General features: G+C 47.9%; 6 protein-coding genes across 6 annotated transcripts; 4 read left to right on the forward strand and 2 right to left on the reverse strand.

Moving 5' to 3' along the window:
- Positions 1-1,585: 1,585 nt before the first annotated feature.
- On the forward strand, positions 1,586-2,624 carry MCYG_07080 (conserved hypothetical protein; the record flags this gene model as incomplete). Its single annotated transcript, XM_002845070.1, has 3 exons — positions 1,586-1,819; positions 1,890-2,141; positions 2,226-2,624. The coding sequence occupies 3 exons, from the start codon at positions 1,586-1,588 to the stop codon at positions 2,622-2,624; spliced, it is 885 nt and encodes a 294-aa protein (XP_002845116.1).
- Positions 2,625-2,779: 155 nt separating this feature from the next.
- MCYG_07081 (methyltransferase) lies at positions 2,780-3,583 on the reverse strand (the record flags this gene model as incomplete). The annotated part of the gene is made up of 1 exon (XM_002845071.1): positions 2,780-3,583. The coding sequence occupies one exon, from the start codon at positions 3,581-3,583 to the stop codon at positions 2,780-2,782; it is 804 nt and encodes a 267-aa protein (XP_002845117.1).
- A 485-nt stretch (positions 3,584-4,068) lies between these two features.
- On the reverse strand, positions 4,069-5,023 carry MCYG_07082 (cell division control protein 14; the record flags this gene model as incomplete). The annotated part of the gene is made up of 2 exons (XM_002845072.1): positions 4,069-4,694; positions 4,768-5,023. 2 exons carry the CDS (start codon positions 5,021-5,023, stop codon positions 4,069-4,071), a joined length of 882 nt encoding a protein of 293 aa, XP_002845118.1.
- A 2,713-nt stretch (positions 5,024-7,736) lies between these two features.
- MCYG_07083 (uncharacterized protein) lies at positions 7,737-8,288 on the forward strand (the record flags this gene model as incomplete). The annotated part of the gene is made up of 1 exon (XM_002845073.1): positions 7,737-8,288. One exon carries the CDS (start codon positions 7,737-7,739, stop codon positions 8,286-8,288), a length of 552 nt encoding a protein of 183 aa, XP_002845119.1.
- A 545-nt stretch (positions 8,289-8,833) lies between these two features.
- Positions 8,834-9,673, forward strand: MCYG_07084 (uncharacterized protein; the record flags this gene model as incomplete). The annotated part of the gene is made up of 2 exons (XM_002845074.1): positions 8,834-8,853; positions 8,914-9,673. The coding sequence occupies 2 exons, from the start codon at positions 8,834-8,836 to the stop codon at positions 9,671-9,673; spliced, it is 780 nt and encodes a 259-aa protein (XP_002845120.1).
- A 2,693-nt stretch (positions 9,674-12,366) lies between these two features.
- Positions 12,367-14,615, forward strand: MCYG_07085 (hexose transporter HXT11; the record flags this gene model as incomplete). The annotated part of the gene is made up of 6 exons (XM_002845075.1): positions 12,367-12,392; positions 12,461-12,532; positions 12,593-12,873; positions 12,946-13,090; positions 13,152-13,801; positions 13,879-14,615. 6 exons carry the CDS (start codon positions 12,367-12,369, stop codon positions 14,613-14,615), a joined length of 1,911 nt encoding a protein of 636 aa, XP_002845121.1.
- Between the last annotated feature and the right edge of the window lie 286 nt (positions 14,616-14,901).

Raw genomic sequence — 14,901 nt, forward strand, 5'->3', positions numbered from 1 at the left:
AGTAGTGTCTTTACTACAACAATTAATCCGTTACTTGGTGCATAGTGCAGTGGTATCTGTCTGTAGGCGGGTGGATGCTCCTCTTGTAGGGCAAGTCGGAGATAATAGCCCTTAAGCATATGCCGGTATGTGTCATCCGGTACAACGGCACGCGCTTCAGTGTTTGAACCGGGTTTGATAAGACGTCCTGCTAGAACTGTAGCTCCGTCGTAATGCCCGTTATTGGCGCTAATATCAGCAAGACGGTGTAGAATAGTCTTTCCTTGCTCCGTTAGGTCTATGGCCTTCACCCCTTAAGGCGAAGGTTATCGACCTGTAGAATCTCTCCAATCCTCAATATTCCTGTGAGAGAGTAGATAATGAGCGCTGTCTCGCCTAAGGAAGGCACATAACGGGTGCAACCTCTGTCCGCCAGTAGTCTCTTGACGATTTCCGGTTTCCCTTAGTTGCCACATAGAGCAGAGTTTCCCTACAAAAATTTGTATTAAAAACATTTAGGCTTGCCATAGTGTTGGAAGCAAAGCAGAAGAGTGAACATGTTCCGTAATGGGCTAGTTTATGCATTGGTGTCCTACCCAAATTATTTGTGACAAAGGCTGAGGCGTCGTATTGTTGTAGCGTTTTTATAAAGGCAGCGTCTCTGTCTTACCATTGCGCCTACCACGGTTCTTTCTTCATGGTGTTTGTAAGATATATATATGTATCCGCGCCTCGCTCATAGAACCCATACTGACAGTATCGGAGGAAGAAGCACTGATATGCAAGGCAGTGTTATCCGAAACACTATGTTGGGTATATCCTTACCCTAACGCCTGACAATAGCTTGATGGCCTTTACTTACTTTTGTAGACACATATTAACCACCGTATGGCACTATTCTGTTTGGTATTACCTATGGAACGCTGCTCTCAACAACGCCTGGTCAAGGCGTTTCTGTGCATCCGCCTCATCCGCATCGTAGGCCCGCCCGGCACAAAGGTCGCTCATAATTTCATCAAAGCCCAATAACTTGGACCGACGAAGCGTCACCGACTTGTGTACACTTGAAAGACGATCGAGCGCCTGCCTATGTACACTGGAAGACCATGCGCCACACCATGATCCCAAAGCATCTTGACAATGGTGCGCTTCCTTTTCTGTGTATCGCAGCTATCACCAATAAGTTGTCCCACTCGTCGCTTAAGCATTGCGGGCAGGCTTCTTGGAATCTGTTCTCGCATTTAGCAGTGTCCGCACTGCATCAGCTCCGCGGCCGGTAATGACAACATGCAGCGCAGTTTGACGGGAGTAGATATCGTGTTCCAGGATGAGAGCTCGTAGGTTGACAGTGTCTTCCTCGGAGGTATAGAAGTAAAACCCTCGGCCTTGAGTTCTGTCTTTGTAGCGGATGGTCGAGCTATCGTGAAAGCCTCAAGTCATCATCCATGGACGATAGCTTCTCACGTGACTTTAGCTCGGCTTTAGAAAATAAGTAGCAACATAGAAGAAACGCTTGAGAGGTTCTGAAGACTTTGACTCGAGATATATAGAAAACAAAAAAAAGAAAGAAAGAAAGAAAGAAAAAGAAAGGCATTGAGCTGTGGCCATGGCGGAGGAGGACTCTGCCAGCCAGTCCAAATCGTGGTTCCCTGCGATCCCCTTGCCCATCAAGCGTGTCTTCGACCAATTCCCGCTTGTGACATATCCGCCCAACACGGCGCCAGCCAGCAGCAGTATATCGAACAAGCTGCCAGATGAGCACCGGTTGTATGTGTTCACAAGTCCACAGGCTGCTAGGAAGGGGAGGCCCTCAATGAACCCGCAGTGTCTCAAGTGGCAGGTCAGGGTTCACTCCTTTCTCTTCCTGTTTCTCTGCTTGATAGGCTGCATTTGCTGACATGGAAGAGCAGGCATATCTCAAGTTCTGCGGCATACAATTCCGTACAATTCCTTCCAATAACCATGCATCTCCAAACGGAGCCTTGCCTTTCCTTCTCCCCACGCTTGGGGGTATCCCCGGGCCAGACTGCGTCCTCCCCGTTCCTTCCAACAAGTTACAGCAATGGGCAGATGAGCACACCAATGTCGACCAGGATATGGATGCCGGTATGAGAGAGCAGGTATACACTTCGCTGTTAGATCATAGGATACGTGACGCTTGGGTATGGACACCTTGCCCTAAACAAAAAAAAAAAAGAAAGAAAAAAATGCGAAGAAGTGACTTGCTGACTTGGGGTGTATAATAGCTCTATACTGTCTACTTAGATAGCTCCAACTTCGAGTCCATCGCAGGAAAAGCATACGTGAATCCTTCGACAACGAACCCAGCGGTGCGAATGGTACTGGCATATCAGCTTCGCGAGGCGGCCAGGAGCCAGCTGCAACGGGCGTCTCCCTATATCGACGCAGACGACTTACTCGCCGAAGCAAAGAGTGCCTTCTGTGCTCTTTCTGTCGTTCTAGGGAGTGATAACTTCTTCTTTGGCAGGGCCAAACCAGGCTTGTTTGATGCCAGCGTTTTTGCATATACCCATCTTATACTCGACCAGACGCTCGGGTGGCAGCGTAACCCGCTGGCAACATATCTCAGCCGACATGAAAACCTTGTTCAACACCGTCAACGACTCTTGGATACTTACTTCTAGCAAAAAAAGAAAAAGAGAGACAGCGTTTGGGGAAACGGCGTTGGAAAGTAGGATATATCCCTTGCTCATCATTAAGAGAGTCATTTCTTTTATGTATAATAACTTCGTCATTTATCATCCTCATATACCCTTACACCAGTCACCAGCTCACCTGCTCACTTTCTCCGGAAACAACCTCCAAACCACACCCGGATCCCAATCCACTTTGAAGCCCGCGGTCCCAGTCGCGGAGCAAGTTTCTCGTCCACCATTACCTCCTTCATCTCTCCTACCAGCTCCAGCCCAAACTGAGCAGCCTCTGCGATAACCTCCTCTGCACTATGCGCATAGCTTGTGCCGCTGATCTTCACCCCGGTCTGTGGATCGACAAAACCGGCCTGACTGATGCCGCCCATCTCAGAATGCATATTTGTCACTAACAGAATGCCGCCGGGTTTTAACATGCTCGTCACTGCGTTGAAGAAGTCCTTTATCGGTACATGTTCCACCACCAGCGTCGAGATGATTCCGTCGGCCTCCAGTGCGCTTGCGAGCGGACCGGTAGATGCAAGCATATCATATAATTCCAGCTTCACATTCCCGACTTCTGCGGTACGCTTACGCGCAAGCTCAAGCATCTTCTCCGATGGATCCATGCCGACAACAGATGCCTCTGCTGCATGTTGAGCAAGAGGTAGCGTATTTCTCCCTGTTCCGCAGCCAAGGTCGACATACTTTGCTTTCTCGCTTTGCGGCTTGCTCAGAGATAGAAATATCGGCAGCAGGGTCTTCATCTCCAGAGTATCAAGTGCCTGGAGGAAGTTTTCGTCCGTGTCGTAAACCTGCGAACAAGTTAGCTTGTCCGCTTTTTTCCGTCGTGTAGATGTTGAGGATACGCATACCTCTGCCCATTGGTTATATGCATCGACAGTATCGATGTACTTGACCTCCCTCTTGGGCTTCGTAGTACTCTGTACCATGTTGGAATATCGTCCTGGCTACGATGGAAGCTGTATGTATGTGTTATTTCAAGAAGTTTCGGCATAAGCTATGTCCGCTTCTTTATATACAGACAATACCAATCCGGATTTTATAGTATACAGCAAATACATGTTAGAATATATAACTAGCAATACGAGACTCTTGACTCATGGAAATAGATTTCTATTTGGGACTCCGCTTGCGCCCTTTGGCGGCAACATCAAACTTTTCGTCCATCCACTGGCTGATTCGAGGATGAAATAAGAGATCGTACGGAGTACAGAGTGTACAGAGAAAACAAATTACCATAATTATTGATGAAGTGAAAGGAACAAAAAAGAAAACAAAGAAAAAGCCGGACCGCCATGACACCGCGCAGGAGCAGAATAGACTAAAAGGAAAAGCCTCGAACAACAAAATACCAAGTTGTGAGACTCCAAAAGCAGACAGGAAACCAAGAAAAGAAAGGTAAACGTCAAAATAGTTAAAATACGGCGCTTCCAAACGGTGCAGTTTCCTTTAGATCCTCGACCAGGTCCTCGACGTTACTTAGATACCTCCCCAGGAGACCCTGTTTCTCTTCGGTTGTTTTTGTATCCGTGCTGGTCGTAGACCGTCTACGTCCAGAAACGTCGACACTTCGCGATGATGGAGCCCCGAGCTTGCTCGGGGTGCGTTGCAGACCGGTAGCAGTGCTAGGTGCACTGGCATTCACGACCGGTAGCTGCGGAGTTTCAGGCATGAGATAGAAGTAGAGGAACTCAACTAGCTTGAGCTTCACTTCTCGAGATGTGGACCGTAGCTTGAATAGGGATGTTATCGTTAGCAGGCCGTCCAGTTCCTCGAACGTACGCGTGTTGGTGGGGGTGTCGAGTAGGGCCGTGACTAGTGTCAAGAGCGTCGCAGACTGGATCGCAGGACAATTCGCCGGCTCCAGGAGATCAAGCAGGATGTTCATATATATCTCGCGAGCAAAGAGGGCGCGAGAAGGCGGGTGGAGGAGCAATATGCCTTGGATGAGGTCAAGCGCCGAGACGATGAGCAGATCGTTTGTACCGTTGCTCCCGCGGCCAAGTAGGTGTTCGAGACATGATATCAATCGTAGGGCGACTGAGATGAGAAATTCATGGATTAGCGCGCGTGCGAAAAGGCAGATGGAGGATTGACATCGGAGTGCGCTCACCATTCCACTGAAAGCCGTCCTGGAGCTTGTAGAACTCCCTGAACGCTGGATCGTCACTCAGTTCGCTGGTCGACTTTGGCGGAGACGGGGCTGAGCCGAGTGGTATCATAGACCGCCTCTTCTCTGCAGCTGTCAGTTTCGACCGCGACAGGCATATCTGTGCCAGTAGGCCCTCGACCTGTCGAAGTCCCTTTCGGATCTTGCCCTGGTCGTAGGAGGAGAGGTAGTCAAAGGAGTGCGCTAGGAGAGCTTCCATTATGGGCGTGTAGAGGCAGAGGTCACTCGCTGTCGTAGGCTGTATGTAGGTCTACCTCCCGAGAGCTCTGGCTCGCCTTGACCATGAACTTGATCTTATCTTTGAAACTGCCAACGAGAGGCAAAAAAAGATAGCTCGCTTCCTAAAGCGGCTAGGCGTCAACAAGCCGCCGTTGCCGAGGTAACGTTAACCTCACGTGACATAAGCGCGATCCACCAAAGGGTTCGAAAGAGGAAAGAAAGACTTCACTTTACGTGAGAGAACACACTTATTTACTGGGAACAGACATAGAGTACATAGTGGATGCGCAGCATTTAAGGAAAATGTTTAAGGAGTGAAGTTCGACCAGCATGAAAATAAAGCCGAATTCTCCCGCGATTAGTTGCATGACAAAGCTGTAGCAGATAAAGATCTCTAGGAAGGCTAAGAACGATGAAGGCAATTCTTCTTGTGAAACACCGCGGACTACGCAAACCCAATAGTATCATCCTCTAGTGGAAGAATGACTATAAGGGTATAATCCTCATCAATAATAGAGCAAAGACAATGTATAGAATAGCTTCTCTCGAGTATCTACTAGGCAGGTAATTATGCGGATTCCCTCCAGGCCTCCACAATACTAGTGTGTGAGGTGAAGGTAACCATGGCGCGGATTCATTGAACCGCACTAGAAAGAGATTTCTGGCACGGAGTAAAACAGAGTAACTAGAGATTTAGGCAAAATCTGGTTAATATTCGCCATATATATATGTAGCCCAGTAAACCAACGCTATGTGACATCTTCTGACCTGCTTGGCTTCACCAGATAGCTATCTGGTTACTAATCCTAGACACCGCGTAGAGGTGCAAGTCTTGCCTAGGTAAACAGAACGCCCAAACGCCCGCGAAACGCCCAAATCCCAAACGCCCAAACTCCAGAACTCCGGGGCACCAGCTGGTAGGTAGCTACAAAACACAGCTACGCCACTGTAGAATCTTCAGCCGGAGCCTCAGACTCTTTCCCCCCCACCTTTCCTTCCACCGAAGTAGGAAGTAGCTGAGCAGGCGCAGATTCAGAGACATGGTCACCGGCAAGCTCTGACGAGCGCCCCTGACGGAGGCTCATCATCATCGCCTCCTCTAGGATCTAAATCCTCTCCTCTTTCCAGAGGAGTTGTCTTCTCTCAGCTGCCGCCGCCTCCCGGAGACGGGTTAGCTCTGCCGCTTGCTCAGCCAGCGAGAGGCCGCGAAGCAATTGCCTCACGGCCTCTTGCCTTTCCTCTTCTGCCTCCACCTCTTCCTCGTCCCTTGCTGGCCTTCTCCCGGCCCTCCTCGACACCACACCCCTCGCCAGCTGTCCACCACGCCGACCACCTCTCTGCGGGCGCGAGCCCCTCCCCTGATTTGCGAACTATAAAACAATCATCAGCTATCTTGATCCAACCATAGCAATAACAGGGAGGCTCACTTTAGCCATGGCTTTTATCTTCCACGAGGATGAAAAACTGAGAATATTATGTTAGAATACGATTATTCATGCGTTTCCAGGCTCACGTAGGCAATACGTACGCAGATGTAATTCGATTGTGGACGGGAAGAAAAAAGAAGAAGAGAAGAAGAGAGAGGAGAGTGGGAGAAGGAGAAGTGAGGGAAGTGTAGTAGTGAGGTGCTGGGGCTAGGGCTAGGGCTTATTACCCCTCTGGGAAGGCTTGTCCTACTATAAACTCCAGTTTATCCTGCGTCCACCACTATTACAGAGTTGCAGAGGTCGCTAGACACTAGAGAACGGGTTCCCTAAGCGAGGACACAAAGACACATAGCTGCATATATCACCTTCATTTTGTAAGAGCGGAGGGTGTTCTACTCTAAGTGTATTAGCCATCTGTTTATGTCCCACTCTATTATCAGTAGATATGTACAAGGCCATATCTGCTAGAACAAGGGAAGCACAGTAGTAAGGATATTAAGGACATGGAGGTATGAGTTATGTTGAAGGCTATACTATTTCATGCTTGGTATTGTATTTGATATTTTTTGTATGTATTTTATATCTTCATATAACATGCAAAAATCTATGTTTCTCTATTGAGTGAGCTTGCACAACGGGCCACAGTCAATAGTACAGCCAAATTTATTCATGTCCAGGTTTATCAAATGGGTATTCCAACTGACTAATATATGTTAGCCTTAAGTCTCTGACTTAATAGGCGAATAGAGCAAGATAATGCCACACTAGCCCTAAAGCAAAGCTGTGTGGTCTCAAGGCATAAACCAGTATGTTGTTCATATTTAGAGATTAATGAGAATATCTATTTGAAATAGCGCCTCAGTGTCCTCAAGAGTAAAGCGAGGGAGCAATATAGATTACGAGACTTAAGGAGGCAACTTGGAAGGTTACGTGGACCTACCACGCTGCTTATGTTATCGGGCTGGCTGCTTACCTAATATCATGATCAGCAAGCTTAACTTGACGTCAAGTCTTGTCTGTTCTCCCATCCAACCTATATCACGATTATTTAATCCTATAATATCTATATGTCCTCACGTTGTCGCAAACATAGGAAGTTGATCTTGATTAACTCTTAGTAACTAAGGCCGGTATACTTCTCCTATCTTCATATATAAGCGTCAAAGCGAAAACTAAGCATTCCCGTGCTAGCAGACTTGTCCATCTTGCTATCCTATTTCCAACTCGCCAAACATATAGGACAACCTGTCAGGAGCGACTGAGACCATGCCCAGCGTTTACAATTTTATTAGGGAAGTCTACACTGAGCTTTTTCCTTCAACCGAGTTGCGTGAGCATAGACTTCGCGCTGTCGATGATATAAGTGAAGCGGAATCAAACGCTTCCCAGATCACTTTTATGCTTTCTGTGTTTAAAAGTGAAGTGAAGAAACGATATCCCTACCGTGACGATATCATTGCTACAGTCGATAGGGTAAATAAGTGCTTAAGCGATGAACACGGTGGTTTAGACCCGTTACTCTTTCTTTATAAGTTTGAATCTCAAATATACGACTGCTTAACAGCCTCAGCGCTTCCATCTTCCCAGGAAGGAAAGGCTTTTAAGGAAATAGTGGGAAGATGGTCAAATACGACTCAAATTAGGAAAGAGTTTTCTTTTCTAAAAGCCTACAATCAGAGAGGTGAATGTATTTATACACCTAAGAATGATATTGAAAGTCGCCAGATAACATCGACATATGCTACTGAGGAGGATGCTTTGAAAACTGCGGGGGCGATGCAAAAATGGATAGAGAATAGATACGGAACCATCTTCTAGGTACAGCCGTCTGGAAATATATTCTCACATTGGTACACTTTGATACCCTGTTTCTACGGTGCCCCTGAATCTGATATAGAGTCGTGGGCAGCAAACATGCCACTGCTTAGAAGCCCATTTACCGGCCCTGTAGAGTTTTCCTCCGTGCTAAAGGGATATCATATCGGTGATATGAACGAGTGTCCCTATTTTTCTGTAGTTTTTCGCAGGCACAAGTCAGGTGAGCTTTGGCTCCTCGAAAGGGTCTTACCCTAATAGGACAGAGCAACGTGGCCAAACGCGAAACGCGGAAAGTGAAGCGAGATCGACTTCCCACAACAGACGCCAGTCTTTGTCTTCTTCGTCTTCTTCTTCTTCCTCCTCCTCCTCTCGAGACAACGTCTTCTTCTCATTGCCACCACATCATCTTGTTGACAGCATCTTTGTTAAGACAACATCCCTCTTCTTACCAGAGTGACCCCCGATAGCATACCCTTGCTTTCCCGATATCACATCGAGTGACTCCCTGAACTACTAGAGTAGTATATCACCAAGAAGACATCAAAATGGCGCCAGGATCGACCTCGTTCGTCTTCCCAACCCTGGTCTATTCTATAAGTGTGCTAACATAGCCTCATTTTTCTAGACGCGATGAGACGCTCATGAAAAATTGGTTAGCCTCGGATGAGGTTCATGACTACGTGAAACTATCAATCAAGAGAGAAGTGGCTACATTACCCTTTCAGAAGAATCAGTGCAAACAAAGCTTTGCTAAATTGTTCTACGAAGAGGGTCCTCCACGGGCTCCCTATGTGTCTCCAGTCTTGCCAGGATGTCCCCAAACTAAATGGGAGACATTTAAGACTTGCTTCGAATGGCTTTGTCTAAGGTTCTGGCAGTGGCTTACTGGAGAAAATCCAGGCAACACCCTCACACTGCTAGTTGCATTGGTGGCTCGGTTCATATCACTATGGACTAAAAAAGCTGCTAGAGATCTGCTCAAGAGCGGTAGTGGCTTCCTTTGGCCCTACTTGCTAGGAGAGATCATCGTTTGCGCTGCTTTAATAGTACAGCAACGTATGGCTGCCGACCCGAGGAACTCAAATCATAGATCCAGCCTTGTCATATCAGCAAGTGGTCTTGCAGCTCCACTTCTGGATACTATTGCTTCAATCTACCTCGGAAACCTTGAAAGCTTCGCAAACTCCAACGCGGTTTCTATCATAGGGAAGCTTGTCTGCGATATTTTGGTTGCAATTGTAACCTTCATCCCCATGGCAGGACATAATGAAATGGCGCTTCAACAGCGTGTTGAGCCGAAAGCCCAAGAAACCACTGGAATTGTGGGATCAAGTCCCGGTCGATTACAAGTATTGGGCAATGGATTCCCTCGGGAACTACCATGATCAGTACATAGAAGGAAGCCGCGAGACATGGCATGACGACCGAACGGGGCGGTCTTCGTATCGCCATGATGATACCCGTACGAGAGCTCGCAAAACCAAGCGCACTTCAAGTGCAGCACCGCGAGCACAACAACCTACTACCCAACTTCGCCCGTCTACTCTCCAACAGACCGAGGCTTCAAGATCCAGTTCTGCACACCCAAGGGTATCATAGCTAAGAGCAGGGCTGTGGAAAAAGGGCAAGCGCGAAATTTATATGTTTAGAACATATCAACGTGGGATATAGTAGTGATAAATCCACTGACTCTAGAGTCGGTTCTACATGCGATGACAAAATGGGTTGAAACATATGGGGACATTTTTAGGACTAGGGACCTGGCCTTGGCTTCGGACAAGGCGTTTATTACTAGGACTTCGGGCCTAATCTCTCTTACTTCAGATCTGATATTTTTCAGATTCTAACTTGACTGGGGCTTCGGACTCGGCGTCATCGCGTCCTCATGTGCTCAACCCACAATTTTTTGATCCCCCTTTTTTTTTTTTTTTTTTTTTTTTTTTCCTTATAAAGGAAAACGTTAGCCGGTGGTTTACGGCAGCCACCTGGTAGCGTACTGAATGTCACTCTGCGGCGGGTGGCATGAAGACGTGTGGGTTCGAGTCCTACGGCTGACACCCGCCGTATTATCGTTTCATTCCCTAGTTCAAAGCCTCGGGGAGTTATTTGCCCAATGGCTAGCTCATTAAAATCCCTGACGATATATAATAGAAAGGCGGAACGCAAGGTAGGATATTCGTTACCGTTTTTACCTATGTTCCCGTGTCTCTCGATCTATACCCGTTCTCACGTCTTCATTAAACCAGGAATTTAATCCTTCCAAAAACTTTCCGCTACTTGGAAAGTAGAACAACCAAACTACGTGAGCTCATTCGGATGTCTATATCAAAAAAGGTTTTCCCCACAGTCAATATTTGTGTTTTTGGTGAAAGACAACACACCTGCGGAATTGGTAGCATATACTCTATATAATGGCAAGCGGTAGGTGGAAAACTTAACGTATATGGGTGTCTACCATTAACTTCATAACAGGCACGATCCTATCCCTTTACAGTACTTAGGGTTCAAAAGACCTAGGTGTTAAGTCGATGCCGGATCATTTAGGTAAATTGTTACCCCATATACTTCTACTCTCTCTAATGAAAGGGCGCTTCAAATATGAGCATGCTAACGATATACTCAAACGTGTAATCATTTGTCACAACGCAACCTACCTTTTCTGATATATATGTTCCAAGAAGCGTCACAGGACAGCCATCAGAGTTTATAACGCCATCGGGCGCGATATAATAGCAATTTGTCAACAAAACAGCTCACTCGACTTTCAAGGACAACTCTCCGCACTTTACACGGCACGCTACCCCGACTTTTCTAGCCGTGTGGGATACCCTTAGCCGCTTAGAAGCTGGGGAATAAAATAAGCACATAATCTCGCAGAGGGCATTTAAGTTAAGGTGGAGACGGAGTCGCTAGTTATGCCTGATTGCAGACGGGTTGATGAGATTATAGATGGAATATATAAAAACAACTGCAGCATGAAACAGATTCGTGGATGCGAGGAACAAAGAGGCATGTGGCATGCGGACGTTAGAAGAGACGTAGAAGGAGTTTAATTGATTTCATTGTTGGTTGCTACTTGAACCTAACGAGCTGGCCACAGTACCTGTTGAGGTATTAATTTTAGCTGGGGCGGTAGTGGAAAAGCCAAAGAATGTACACTGGGTATGCGTTCTTTTCATATACCGGTACAAACGATGCCTAACTCGTAGAAAGACGAACTGCATGATATCAAAACGATTTGAAGTTCTAATGCCCACATTCTGGCTCGAAAGGATGTATCAGCAGAAATACAGTATGTGTAACGGAAATACTACCTGTAAAGATGTAATATATTTACCGTACATGGAGTGAAACAAAGAAACTGCGGGCTAAACGAGCTGTAACTCTGTACTGTAACGTAAGTGTACTAAGCATGTTAATACTTTACCATATTCAGCTTCATCAACTTCAAACTTCAACCTCGACTTCATCAACTCCAGCTTCGAAATGATTTCATCTTCTCCCTCGCTTCGTCTGTCCATATAAACCATGCCAGAGCTCATCCCTGGCCCTGTACCTTAGCCTGCAACGTAGCTCGAGCGGCGAGAGCATGACCGCCGCGAAGGATGACCACACAAGCCCAAGCCCAAGGCGGGACCAGAAGACAAGACCAGGAGGAGATCACACCAACGCAGCCACTAGCAAAGCCAACCTTCATAATGCGTCGGGAAAAAGGCATTGAGCCAAGTACCTGTACCTCAGCGGCCCAGCGACCCCGGCCGTCATGGGCTTGTACCAGTACTTAACGCACTTCCGCTTTGGGCGATGCTTTAAGCCCTCACCGAGCAAAAAACAAAAGAGAAAAGAAAAAGAAAAGAAAGCAACCATGGATTGACCAGGGCTACACGAACATATATATATTTATATACGGCTGGGGCATCCTGCGCTGCACTCCAGCTCAGTTTTGCTTGTGCAACTCTGTTTCAACTGCGGGTTGGTGGCAGCTTCGTCTTATATACATTGACCGCTTCCGCTCAGTCAATCCCTCTCTCACCGGTGTTCTTATCTACTCTTCCGGCTGAGTAGGTAGCTGTCCAGGATGGCTGATACGGATGGGATAGGAGGGTAACGACGCACTTCCCTGTCAGTGCTTACTTTCTGCCATGCAACATCTGCTAACCTGGGCTGTCCAGGGCCGAGAGACGTGGCTCTCTCTTTGACACTGTCAAAGACCACAGGCAGTTCTCTGAAAATGTCACCGGAGAGTGAGTCGACCAGGCCATTTGGGGTGTCCTCTCCGTCGGGCTGACGAGTTACATGTATAGAATTAAAAATCCACTCGCCGAAGTCCCCAGGGACCAGTTGCTGGACGATGTACGCGGCTTTGCCCGGGAGCACGGCTTGCAGGATATCATTCCCCTACTCGAAAAAGGTGCTCTCGTCGCCCAGAACCCCAAGGATTTCGAGACCCTGCCTGAACTCGATGAAGACGACCGTATTTGCCTACGTGAAGAGGTCACGCATCGCTGGAAGCTCCCCTGGGGTCTGTACTATACTATCATCCTCAACTCCATTGCTGCCGCTATCCAGGGATGGGATCAGACTGGTGTGTATCTTTTTTTTTTTTTTTTTTCGTTATTATTCCTTTCTACGTAACCCCCATTAACACAGCGTGTAGGATCGAATGGAGCGAATCTTTCATTTCCCATAGAGTTTGGTATCCCCGATAATCCAGCTTACTGTCCTACTGATGCGATCTGTGAGAAAAATGCGTGGATCGTTGGTTTCATCAACTCAGTCCCCTACATTACCATTGCTCTCTTGTAAGTGAAACTCGGCTGGTTAAGCGGGCTAAGCTACTGTTCTAACGGGGTTATTCTTCAGTGCTGGCTGGCTTTCTGATCCCATCAACGACTTGATTGGGCGTCGAGGAACAATCTTCATCGCAGCTATTTTCTCTTTGCTTGCACCTATCGGCTCTGCTCTCACTCAGAACTGGGGTCAGCTTGTCATCTGCCGTGTCCTGCTTGGAATAGGCATGGGTCTAAAGGAAGTCACGGTGCCCGTCTTCTCGGCTGAAAATACCCCCGCCAACGTCCGTGGAGGACTGGTCATGTCGTGGCAGGTCTGGACCGCGTGTGGAATCTTCCTTGGTACCGTTGCTAATCTGGCTGTCGTCAACACCGGAAGGATCGCATGGAGGCTGCAGCTGGGCTCCGCATTTATCCCAGCCGTCCCACTTGTGATTGGTATTTACTTTTGTGCTGAGTCACCGCGTTGGCTGCTGAAGAAGGGCAAGGTTGCAAAGGCATATCGTTCGCTGCTGAGGCTGAGAAACACCCCCCTACAGGCCGCCAGGGATGTGTACTTTATCCATGCCCAGCTTCAGCATGAGCGGGCTATACTCGTGGAGAGCGGTTTGATCAAGACGGACAACTTCTTCACTCGCTTCATTGAGCTTTTCACCATCCCCCGCGTGCGTCGTGCCACCCAGGCCTCCGGTGTTGTCATGATTGCCCAGCAGATGTGCGGAAGTAAGCTTGCTCCCTTCTCTACAAACAAACCAAATGCGCCAAACCATGCTGTGATATATATACTAATGGTAATATAGTCAACATCATCGCCTTCTACTCATCAACCATCTTCGAACGCGCGGGTGCAAACAATATCACCGCGCTCTTGGCCTCCTTTGGCTTTGGCCTTGTTAACTTTGTCTTTGCCTGGCCCGCCGTCTGGACTATTGATACCTTTGGCCGCCGTGGTCTCCTTCTCTTCACGTTTCCCAACATGTTCTGGACTCTTCTTGCGGCGGGGATGTCCTTTTACATCCCTGAAAGCAGCCGTGCGCATCTCGGCCTGATCGCTACATTCATCTACCTCTTTGGTGCCTTCTATTCGCCCGGAGAGGGACCGGTCCCCTTTACCTATTCGGCCGAGGTCTTCCCCCTCTCCCACAGAGAAGTCGGCATGGCCTGGGCTGTGGCCACGAATAACTTCTGGGCGGCCGTGCTGGCGCTCACCTTCCGTCGACTAGACCTTGCATTGACCACGCCCGGAGCGTTTGGTTTCTACGCGGGACTCAACATCATCGCCCTGGTCATGATCTTTCTGTTCCTGTACGAGACCAAACAGCGCACCCTTGAAGAGCTGGACTACATCTTTGGAGTGCCTACCCGGACCCATGCGAAGTACCAGCTCACGAAGGTCTTGCCGTGGTGGATCAAGCGATATATCTTCCAGCGAAAGCACGCCGTGTGCCCGGAGCTGTACCATCTCGATAGCATCCGGGAGCAGGTTTCTGAGAAAGGACACCACCATGAACATGATGGTGGGGTCAAGCAGGTATAGGACGGAGTATAACTAGGTAGATATCGAAAGCAAGGGACGTTGAACGTTGACGGTTTATGATTGGAATAACATGGCATGACATGACCGAATGAATTGGATCTTGACGTATGATGTTTTTAGTGAATCTATCCTCTTAAATGATAGCTATCGGCCTGCAGGATGCCATCGTGTCCGGCTTCTATCTCTCCGCCTGTGGCATCCCACATCACATGGCGAAGACTCCTTTATCCAGTCTCCAAGTACGGGTTTGCAAAGATGACTAGACTTAAACGGCACAGAAGATGGA

The sequence above is a fragment of the Microsporum canis genome, genomic scaffold (genome assembly GCF_000151145.1).
Source record: "Microsporum canis CBS 113480 supercont1.6 genomic scaffold, whole genome shotgun sequence".
NCBI classification, from domain to species: Eukaryota; Fungi; Ascomycota; class Eurotiomycetes; order Onygenales; family Arthrodermataceae; genus Microsporum; species Microsporum canis.